Source organism: Trichechus manatus, unplaced genomic scaffold, assembly GCF_000243295.1.
Source record: "Trichechus manatus latirostris isolate Lorelei unplaced genomic scaffold, TriManLat1.0 scaffold00374, whole genome shotgun sequence".
In the NCBI taxonomy this organism is placed as follows: domain Eukaryota; kingdom Metazoa; phylum Chordata; class Mammalia; order Sirenia; family Trichechidae; genus Trichechus; species Trichechus manatus.
In genome coordinates, this window is record NW_004444310.1 from 238,635 (window position 1) to 250,490 (window position 11,856).

Sequence of the window (11,856 nt, forward strand, 5' to 3'; positions counted from 1 at the left end):
TGGATGGCCAGCTTTTCATCTTTCATGATATTGGGGAAGTTTTCTGTCAGCAGTTCCTCAATGATCCTCTCTGTGTTTTCTGTTTTCTCCCCGTTCTGCAATTCCAATCACTCGCAGATTTTTGCTTTTGATTGTGTCCCACATCCGCCGTTTCAAGTCTGCTTCTCAGCCCTTCTATGACATTGTCCATTTCTGAAATCTTGTTGTTTATCTTTTGGATTTCTAATTGTTGTCTTTGTATAATTTCCAATTTTTTGTCCGTATTTTCCATGAATTTGTCTTTTTTTTTCCTCAGCTTTCTCACTCCATTTGGTGCTTGGCTGAGTTCTTTATCTCTTCATTTGATGTTTTAGGGTTTCAGGATTGTTGTGTGCTCTGTTCCGCTTAGTTTTTCAGATCTTTGCTGTGGAGGGATGGCATGGTGCTTCTGCCTAGAGCGCCATTTTGCCGGAACTCCTCAGCACCATTCTTAATGTGTCATCCAGATTATTTTCATCCCAGGTTCTTTCTACTCTCATTTTTAAGAGATAAGAGTATGGAAAGTGATTGAGGATGAGGTATTTAGTGTCAGTTAAGAGTATGGAAAGTGATTGAGGATGAGGTATTTAGTGTCAGGTTTTTTGTTTGTTTTTTTGGGTGGGTTTTTTTGTTTGTTTTTTGCTCTCTTTATTTGGGGAGGTGGGGAAGAGGGAGACTGTGTGGTTCTTCTGTTTTTTTTCTTTTTTTAAGAGTGGATCTGAATTAATTAATATAGAGCCCTTATTCTAGAAGATGTTATGTTGTTTGTTTCTGTTGTTAGGTGCCATCGAGTTACTTCCAACTCGTAGTAACTCCATGTGACAGAGTAGATCTGCCCCATATAGTTTTCTAGGCTGTAATTTTTATGGGAGCAGATGCCACATCTTTCTGCCTCGGAGCCGTTGGGTGGGTTTTAACCACCAACCTTTTGGTTAGCCGATGAGCACTTAACCGTTGTGCCACCATGGCTCCTTTATTATGTTATAGGGGACTATGTAAGAATTTCAAGCTACATAAGTTTCCAAGTTCATTTGGAAGAATGAAGAAATAGAGAAGGATAAAATAATGAATAAATACTCTAAAATGCAAACATTCCAGGTTGTTTGAGAATGCCACAACCTTTGTAAAGGGATGGGGCAATAATGGTGCTTTATATTTGTGAGGCCTTTTATTGTTTAAAAACTATTTCACAAATGTTGGTTAAATCTCAATTATATGAGGTAGGCAGAATGATGGCTGTTGTTCCAAGATTGTAGATCCATAACTGAGGCTCATGCAGGCTAAAAGTATTAGCCCTGATCACACAGTTTGTAAGTGGGAGAACTGGACCTGGAATCCAGGTTTCCTGATCCAGGGCACTTTGTACAAAGAGATTTTGCAATATATAAGTCTAATAAGTAGTTGTAACTAAGGTAGTTGAGTCACCCCTTTTAACAAGTTCTAGTGATGGCACTGGCATCAAATAGATATGTGATATTGTACAAATCTCTCAATTTCTTTGGGTCTCAGTTTCCTGTAAAAAAATGGAGGTGGAGAGTACAAATCACTCAGTGACCCCAAAGGCTCCATATATGCTAACCTGTGGCTCTAAAATCCTGTGGAATGCTGGGCCACAGAACTCCAGAGAGTTTTTTAAACCCTAATGTCTTAAACCCTAACTTCTCAATGATAGGAACAGTTTTGTGAGAGTGGTGACACAGCAAATATCAAAAACACCCAAAGCAGCTTCTAGTTTCTTCTTTTATTGACGACATTAAATTCAGAGGTTCACTGCTACAGTTACTCAAGTGATTCAGGCTGAAGACTCAGAAACAAAATAAAAACAAAGCCACTGTTAAGAAGGAAGGGTACAAGTTTGCCAGATAAATAGATAGGTAGGTAGAGAGAGAGAGAGAGATTTTTTTTTTTAAACTAGGAGAGTTCAAGAGTGAATTTCTGTTTAACAAATAAATATACACGAAAGTTTCAAGGACTTATTATGCGTATGATAGCTGATCTAAAGACAACACTCAAGCTTATCTTGTTGCCACTCTCAGAAAGTGATCACAGACTACCAATGAAAACCAGTTGCTGTCCAGTCGATTCCAACTCATGGCAACTCTATGTGTGTCAGAGTAGAACTGTGCTCCATATGGTTTGCAATGGCTGATTTTCCTTTTTTCAGAAGTAGATCACCAAGACTTTCTTCTGAGGTTCCTCTGGGTGAACTTGAGTCATCAGCATTTCAGTTATCAGCCAAGCATATTAACCATTTGCACCACCCAGGAGCTCCTAATTATAGACTAGTTAATGGTTAAAAAAAAAGCTGAGTATAGAAGTTCCCGAACATATATGGTACCTTAGTGTCTCAGTAATTTTCTTCACAGCATACCTAGCCAAAAGAAATACCTAACAGTTTCGATTATTGTTAGTTCCAAACAATTTGATTGTGATAGTTCCTGTCATGTCCAACAGATGCTGATGTGTTTCCCTTGGAAATTTAAAAGAGCCTGCTATGCCCTGTGAGTAAGGTTGCTGGATAAAATACAGGATGACCAGTTAAATTTGAATTTCAGGTAAATGACAAATAATTTTTTAGTCTAAGTACATCCCACGTATTACATAGGATATACTTTCACTAAAAAAATATTAGTTATTTATCAGAAGTTCAAATTTAACTAGGTGTCCTGTATTTTTATTTGCTAAATCTAGCAACCATACCTGTGAATTCACTGTGGCTCCCTAGGGTGCCTTGGTGCATAGTTTGAAAATCACAGCCTTAGTGTCTTCTCATGGCTAATATAAAAAAATGTTTTTTTTTCTTTTTGGTGAAAATATACACAGCCAAAGATACATCATTTCAACAATTTCTGCATTTACAATTCATGACATTCATTACATTACTCAAGTTGTACTACTAGTCTCACTACTCTTTTCCAAATTATTTCACCACCATTATCTTAAACTCACTGCCCCCTAAGCTTCCAATCCAACCTTTCCATTTGCCATTGTCAATTTGATCTCACACAGATAATTCTTTAAAAGAGAACAAAGCTCAAAACAGACACACTTTACTAATTAAGATAAGCTATTTTTGGTTCAAAGAACACTTTAGAGGATAGTTTGGGGTTAAGTTTTAAAGTTTAAAGGTTATTTCAGAGCAATGGTTTTGGGGTTCATTCAGCCTCAATTGCTCCAAAAGTATACATTCCATCAAGAATTCTAAGTTCTGTTCTGCATTTTCCCCCTTTTGATCAGGATTCTTCTATAGAATCTTTGATCAAAATACTCACTAATGATAGCTGGCACCATCCAGTTCTTCTGATCTCACGGCAAAGGAGGCAGTTGTTCATGGAGACAACCAGACACGCATTCAACTTTCTCCTCTGATTCCTGACTCTCCTTCTTATTTAGAAAGACCAATTGTTGTACCTTGGATGGCCACTTGCTAGCTTTTAAGACCCCAGTCACTACACAATGAACTAGGAGGCAGAACAAAAGTACTGAGAAACAATATTAAAACCATAACCTTAAACCTTCAAACCAAGAAAACAAATTCTGTGAGGTGTTTGGTTGTACATAAGCAGCCTCAACAACTGCATTTTTTTTTTTTTGTAAAAATATATATAACACAATATTTGACAATCCAAACTTTTTCAGGTGTACAGCTTAGTGATATCAATTACATTAATCAGTTGTGCAGCCATTACCCTTAAAAGATGTTCTCATGGCTAATTTTTAATGTAAAATTCTATTCATTTTAAATTAATAAATCAGGTACAGGAATTTTTCAAAAATTTGTTTTAAAAATAAATAAATTTACCAAAATAATTTGTAAGTGAGTTTGTGACTACAGATATTTAGATTATGAAGAGTGGCCCTAATGACTAATTGACTAATGAAGGTCTGGCCCATGTATATTGAACACTGTATATTGAAACCACAATGTGGTTTCCCTAATTCATCTGAGGTCACTTGAACAAAACTTGAGAACCAGACCAAAGCTTCTGGTACCTTCCCAGGGTACCAGCTTAAGCAAATGAAGTCAGGTTGATTTTTTTTTTTTTTAATTTATCAGTCCAACTTTGTTGTTTCTTAGATATAGTTATAGTCACTTATTAGGACTGGAATTCCTTGAATTTGATAACAGAAATAGTAATTATTAGGAAGAACAGATCTAGAGGCTTCTTTACAGTGGTGCCAAACAGTAACCATTAAACTGCAACATTTTTGTTTCAGGAAGCTCAGTGGATATGCTGTATACTTTTGCCAATTGCTCAGGATTGGACCTGATCTTTGGCCTAAATGCATTATTAAGAACAGCAGATTTGCACTGGAACAATTCTAATGCCCAGTTGCTGCTGGACTACTGTTCTTCCAAGAGTTATAACATTTCTTGGGAACTAGGCAATGGTGAGTACTTCCAGGAACATTTCATTAGTAAGGAGATTGTCCTTTGGCACTAAATAATTCAAGACCATTTACAACTTTCTTTTTAATATTATCACACACACTTCTGCCTGGGTACATTTTTTTTAATTTTATTGTGCTTTAGGTGAAAATTGACAGCTAAAGTTAATTTCTCATTCAAAAATTTATACACATATTGTTATGTAACATTAGTTGCAATCCCTACAATGTGACAGCACACTCCCCCTTTCCACCCCAGGTTTCTTGTGTCCATTCAACCAATTCCTGTCCCTTCCTGCCTTCTCATCCGGCCTCTGGACAGGAGCTGTCCGCTTGGTCTCCTGTATCTGGTTGAACTAAGAAGCACACTCTTCATGAGTATTATTTTATGTTTTATAGTCTAGTCTAGTCTTTGTCTGAAGAGTGGGCTTCGGGAATGGTTTTAGTTTTGGGTTAACAGAGTGTCCCTGGGCCATAGTTTCCGGGGTTCCTCCAGTCTCTGTCAGACCGTTAAGTCTGATCTTTTTACTAGAATTTGAGTTCTGCACTATACTTTTCTCCTGCTCCATCAGGGACTCTTCGTTGTGTTCCCTGTCAGGGTGGTCATTGGTGGTAGCCAGGAACCATCTATTTCTTCTGGTCTCAGGCTGATGGAGTCTCTGGTTTATGTGGCCCTTTTGTCTCTTGGGCTAATAGTTTCCTTGTGTCTTTGGTGTTCTTCATTCTCCTTTGGTCCAAGTGGGTTGGGACCAATTGATGCATCTTAGATGGCTGGGTACATTCTTGAAAGTGCTCAACAACACAACTTTTGGAACCACTTACAGCAGAAAACACCTTTATATATCCCAGCACCTATTGTTAAACCCATTTTATGTTATGTTTAAGTTGAAAACAACCAGCTGGAGCCAGCAAACTCCACAGTTCCCAGGTTCCCTTGAGATTTTTGGAGTCATTTCAACCTGTTACGCTTGGCAGGCTGGACTCAACAAAACTGTGAAGTAGGCAGTTTGCTTTTACCTTTCCATTCCTTTTTCCGTTTCTCAATTTGTCAGTTAATTGTAGCAACCCCATCCCAACCTTTATGAAATGCTCATGCTGTCGAGAAGTTTCCTGTAAAGAATCCTACCTGGGTAAAGCTCTTGGTTGTCTCTTTCTTCCCTCTTTTTTACAAGGAATTTATGAATTCTAACAAAAGTGTTAATGATTAATCACATTCATTCAAAGCATGTTTATTGTGCTCTTTCAATATACAAGCCAATGGAACTAAAGATAAAAAGGGAAATGAACTATAACAATATGATGAGCACATACTATATGCCAGGCACTGTTCTGAGCATTTCATAAGTACTAACTTACTTTATCTTTGTAACTACTCCTGAAGTGGATATAAGGGAGCCTTGGTGGTACAGTGGTTAAAGTGCTTGGCTGCCAACTGAAAGATTGGCAGTTAGAACCCACCAGCTGCTCCACAGGAGAAAGATGTGGCAGTCTGCTTCTGTAAGTATTACAACCTGGGAAACCCTATGGGGCAGTTCTACTCTGTCCTATAGGATCACTATGAGTCAGAATTGACTTGATGGCAATGGTTTTTTGTCTTTTTGGGATTTGAAGTGGATGTAGTTACGACCCTCATTTTACAGATGAGAAAAGAGGCACAAAAAAGTTAGGAAAATAACCATGTGGCAATGTGCAACTAAGTAGAAGAGTTGGGATTTGAACCCAGTAGTCCGACTTCAGAGCAAAGCCTCTACTCTCTTGGAACTTCTCTAGAGGTATGGAGCCAGGCCAATGAGAAAACAAGCAAAGTAAGATACATGTCTATGGTAACATGTGTTATGATAAAGTCTAGAAGCAGACTTTGGGATTGGGTTGCTGAGGATAACTAGCAAGCTGAAGCACAGAAAACGAGATAGAAAGGTAGAGGCAGTCATATCTTAGTGAAGTGCTGAACAATTTTCTTACAACTGTATGAATAGATGTCCTTTAAATTCATCCTTACCCATCTATATATCCCTCACTCCTTACTTTTCTGCCCTACCCTCCCAACTCCTTTGGCTCTTCAGAGCAAGATAACAGAGTGATACCATCATGTTTCCCTCTTCCTTGGGACCCATTTACAAAGAGAAGGTCTAGTTTCCACGGTGAAGGGAAAGAACCTATATTTGTAAAGCAGATTGGTCACTTACCTCCCTTTTGTACCTCTCTTATCTCTTTGTCTTTGCTACTTCCAGCCTACTTACACATATAATTTGTGAGCAAACATTCTCGAGGCTTTCAATTCCATTGTAGAAATCAGTTTTTAAATGTCTCCCTCCCGCCCAACTTTTTTTTTTCTTAAGGAAATTAGGTTATTAAGTACTGGATACAGACTATTTTCCAAATATCCATTAGTTTAATATCCCCATTACCAAAACCCTTTTGCTATTGAGTCAATTCCGACTCATAGTATCCCCATTATTAACTTCAAATTATTTTAATACTCCCTCACATTGTTATACAATTTCAATTTTTGTTTTTTCTGAAATCTCTTTTTTGTAACTAGATATTTTACTTTTCCTGCCTTTGAATTCTAAGGTTTTGTAATTTGGAAAATATTTTGTTACTTTTAAATGCTGCTATATATTTTCTTTTCAGTAAAAAGTTTCTAGATAAGGGATTATGTTGAGAACTGCTGTCTTTCAGAACCTAACAGTTTTCTAAAGAAGTCTGGTATTTACATTGATGGATTCCAGTTAGGAGAAGATTTTATTGAGTTGCATAAACTTCTAGGAAAGTCCACTTTCAAAAATGCAAAACTCTATGGTCCTGATATTGGTCAGCCTCGAGGAAAGACTGTTAAGATGCTGAGGAGGTAAGAGCTGGAGGAGGCAGAACTACTTTTAAAAGTAAATGTTTAGAGTTTATGTTAATGTTGGTGGAATGATTTGGAAAAGGATAACGAGAATGGTTGCACAGCTCGAAGTATGTAATCAATGTCACTGAATTGTACATATAGAAATTGTTGAGATGGTATATGTTTTGTTATGTATATTTTCACCACAAGAAGAAAAAAAAAGAAATGTTTCTCTCTGGTGAAGAGTCCTTAATAGTCCACATGTTATTAATTGCCTGACTAGATTTTCTTTTTTTTACCAATGTTTACGATTGACTGACTCAGTACCAAGGGTCCTGGGGCCAATGGCACCTATGATAAAACTTATATTAGAATTAGGGAATTAGTGTTTGCCTGATCCTATAGTAGTAACCAGCTGGTTTCAAGGGAATAAAGTCCTTGGTGCATATATTAAGTTATTTTCATATGAGGACTAAGCGATGACATAATGGAATTTTTTTTCTAGTTTCCTGAAAGCTGGGGGAGAAGTGATTGATTCGGTTACATGGCATCAGTAAGTATGTCTCCTGTTCTTTCACTAGAAAAGTAGCGCTAGCTCTACTTATTACTTATTTCTGTAAAAATTATTTCCATTTAGCTGCTAATTGAGTTTTTAATTCAAACAAGAAACAAATAGTATCTCGAGCAGTATAATACTGGAATTTTTATATTGATAAAACAAAAATTAAAACTTATTCTAAAGAATATGGTGGTTTCTATAAGACCAAGGCACTTTTTATCGCTTGACCCATGGAACCAACCAAGATAATTTCCAAAGGTTGGGTAGCCCCATAAGTATCTATACTGTAATCGTGTCTTTTCAAGACAGAGTAACTATGTTCTAGTTATTTCGATGGAATGGACTCTTCTTCATGTCCCCCTTTCATCTTGGTCTCTCCCTAGTAGAACTTCTGCCTTTTGTTTTTAAATTGTAGGAGGTGGGGGAGGTAGGAAAGAGGACAAGGTCAGCCAATTAACTGAAAAGTAGAAAGTAAAGTTTATTTGTTTGTTTTCTGAATATCTCATGAATAATTTAGCTACTATTTGAATGGACGAATTGCTACCAAAGAAGATTTTCTAAACCCTGATGTACTGGACACTTTTATTTTATCTGCGCAGAAAATTTTCCAGGTAATAGTCTTTTTTTAGATATAAAACTGGAGTCCTTATTTTGTAGTCCAGCTAGTTCTAAATTCTACAGGTATATAAATTTGCATGTTTTTCTAATCTTAAAGTATCTATTGAGGTCAAGCACTATGTCTTATTCACCTTTGGTTCCCCTTTAGCATAGGACCTTACCCATATGTGTTGATTAGATATCAAAAACACTTTCAACAGCCATTTAGTAAAATTAACTATCATAGACCATAAAAATAGGTTTGTTGACATTCTTTTCACACCCTAGCATTCTGATAAAAGCAAATTGCCCAATACCTAAATGACTGTGAACATATTTTGTAACTATATTGGACAGATGGGTGCCATTCACGATGTTTTGAATGTTGTTAATCTTCAGCATCATGGTTGGTCAGTTTATTTTTCAATTACCATGGAGACTTTCCTGTTCCACAGGTTGTTGAGGAAACCAGACCTGGCAAGAAGGTTTGGTTAGGAGAAACAAGCTCCGCATATGGCGGGGGAGCGCCCTTGCTGTCCAACACTTTTGCAGCTGGCTTTATGTGAGTAAAACAGTACTCACCTCAGAGATCAGACTGCAGCCATTCCTGTACCCTCTGTTCGGTTGAAATAGCCCATCAGCCAATAGACTGTTTGTGGCTGAGCCCCAAAATTTGTGTGAGATTTTGCAAGGAAGTGATTCACTAAATCTTGTTGGACATCTTTAATGTATCCTATATTAATCATTGCAAGAATGAGTTGGTTTAAAAAAATTTTGTTCCTTAATTAAGCAAGCCAAACCAGTTGCCATCGAATTTATGACAAAGCACATTGTAAAAGAGTGCATCTCAGAACTCTTAAGTCTTAGAAGGATGCGTATTATATGCAGCCATACTCAGATTCCCAAGAAGTTTGGAGCCTCAAGTACGAGCCCACACTAGAGGGGCTTCCAATGAATTAAAAGATTTACCAGATCAACTCATTATCCAACCACCACAAGCTTGATTGCTTTAGAATACTGATTAACCTACATTTAATAATCTGCTAAACACTCTTAGGAGCCCTGGTGGTGCAGTGTTTAAGAGCTTGGCTGCTAACCAAAAGGTCGGCAATTCGAATCCACCAGCTGCTAATTGGAAACCCTATTAGGCAGTTCTACTCTGTCCTATAGGGTCACTATGAGTTGGAATCAACTCAGCAACAATGGGTTAGACACGCTTAATTTATAGCTCTATATCCTCACTTAGGATTAGGACGCATTCTCCTTCCTCTCTCATTCTCATTCTTAAAAGCCCCAAACAAAGCACAATCCTGTTGGGATGGGGGCGTGGGGTGTAGAGAAAAGAATGAAGGTGTTTGTTTTACCATTAACCAAAGATGTGAGGAGGTTCATAAAATTTTAGGTGTGATACTACTTATTTCACATTTCATTACTCAGACCTTACGTGGGGAGCAGGGGGAGAGTCGGACTATCCTCACAGGATGATGAATTGTCTGTTCAGGTGGGAATTTGTCTACTCTCCTTTGTAGAAGTTGTGTTGCCCTGCCTGAGACTCCCTGCTTTCTTGATGGTATATATAGAGCCTTCTGGGATTTGTTATCATGCTGAAGTATGGGAAGATGTGAAGGGAAGGATTCTACTGCTGCCCCATAGAGTGTCCATTTTGTTCCAATGACTCATTTATAATTAGTGCCAGTTTTTCTGGTTTCCTGCTTATGTCTCCCACATAGATGATTAAATCAGGATAGCATGTTATTAGAATGATTTTGTTTTCCAAAGCTGAAGAAAGCTGGGTCTGTCTGTGCTCCAGGTGGCTGGATAAATTGGGCCTGTCAGCCAGAATGGGCATTGAAGTGGTGATGAGGCAAGTGTTCTTCGGAGCTGGAAACTACCACTTGGTGGACGAAAACTTCAACCCTTTACCTGTAAGTGACCATCATTTTCCTATTTCTGTGAGTAGATTAGAGCATGCTGAGAGCATCTTGTCTTATTCCTATGAATAGTTAGTGATTCATTGCCCTCAATATATAGCCAAATCATAGATGATGAGTTGCAAGAGAACTTAAAGATCATCCATCCTAACATTTTTGGTTTTCAAGAGAAGAAATTGAGACCCAGAAACAACTTGTTTAATATGGGTCATTTTGGACATAGTATGGGATTTTTTTTTAATTGATAGACTTTATTTTTTAGAGCAGTTTTAGATTTGCTAAAACTAGAAAAATAATAAGCATATGGTACAAACCAAAAAAAAAAAAAAAAAACCAAACCCATTGCTGTCGAGTCAATTCTGACTCACAGAAACCCTGTAGGACAGAGTAGAACTGCCCCATAGGGATTCCAAGGAGTGGCTGGTGGATTCAAACTGCTGACCTTTTGGTTAGAAGCCAAACATTTAACCACGTGCCACCAGGGCTCCATAGAGTGGTGGATGCATGATATTACGTATCATCAAAATGCATTGGACTGTACAACATAAAGAGTGAACTCTAATGTAAACTATCGGCTTTAGTTAATAATGTATCAATATTGGTCCATCAATTTTAACAGATGTACCACAGGAATGCAAGATGTTAATAGTAGGGGAAACTTTGGGGGGGAGGGGAAAGAGGAAAGTACAGTTGTACAGTCCAATGGATTTTGATGATGCATAATGTCATGTATCCACCACTCAGTAATATACAGAATAGTTTCACTACCCTAAAAATCCCCTGTATTCCACTAATTCTTCCCACCCCATCTCCCCGCAAGTCCCGCAACCACTGATCTTTTTACTGTCTAAGTTTTGCTCTTTCCAGAATGCCATATGGTTGGAATTATATAATATATAGCCTTTTCAGACTGGCTTCTTTCACTTAGCGATATGCTTTTTTTTTTTTTTAATTTTTTTTATTGTACTTTAGATGAAGGTTTACAGAACAAATAGTTTCTCATTAATCAGTGCACATATTGTTTTATGACGTTGGTTAACAACCCCACGACATGTCAACATTCTCCTTTCTCAACTGTTCTCACTATCCTTTTCCAAATTATTCCAACACCATTATCTTCAACTCACTGTCCCCGAGGTTTCCCATCAAACCTTTTGAGTTGCTGTTGTCAGTTTGATCTCATACAGATAATTCTTTTTTTTTTTTGTACCTTAGATGAAGGTTTGCAGAACAAATAGTTTCTCATTAAACAGTTAGTACACATATTGCCCTATGACAATGGTTAGCAACCCCATGACATGTCAACACTGTCCCTTCTCAACCTTGGGTTCCCTATCACCAGCTCTCCTGTCCCCTCCTGCCTTCCAGTCCTTGTCCCTGGACTGCTGTACTTCATTAGTCCCGTTTTGTTTTATGGGGCTGTCCAATCCCTGGCTGAACGATGAACTTCGGGAGGGGCTTCACCACTGAGCTAAAAGGGTGTCTGGGGGCCATACTCTCGAGGTTTCTCCAGTCTGTCAGGCCAGTAA

General features: G+C 37.8%; 1 protein-coding gene across 1 annotated transcript in view; it reads left to right on the plus strand.

The window, feature by feature from the left end:
- The window catches only part of HPSE (heparanase), a 53,455-nt gene that overhangs the window by 22,341 nt on the left and 19,258 nt on the right, over nt 1-11,856 (plus strand). The window contains exons 4-9 of the mRNA XM_004390971.2: nt 4,237-4,410; nt 7,090-7,258; nt 7,746-7,793; nt 8,317-8,410; nt 8,852-8,958; nt 10,207-10,321. Of these exons, the coding sequence (XP_004391028.1) occupies nt 4,237-4,410; nt 7,090-7,258; nt 7,746-7,793; nt 8,317-8,410; nt 8,852-8,958; nt 10,207-10,321 (707 nt within the window). The remainder of the gene's footprint in view (nt 1-4,236; nt 4,411-7,089; nt 7,259-7,745; nt 7,794-8,316; nt 8,411-8,851; nt 8,959-10,206; nt 10,322-11,856) is intronic.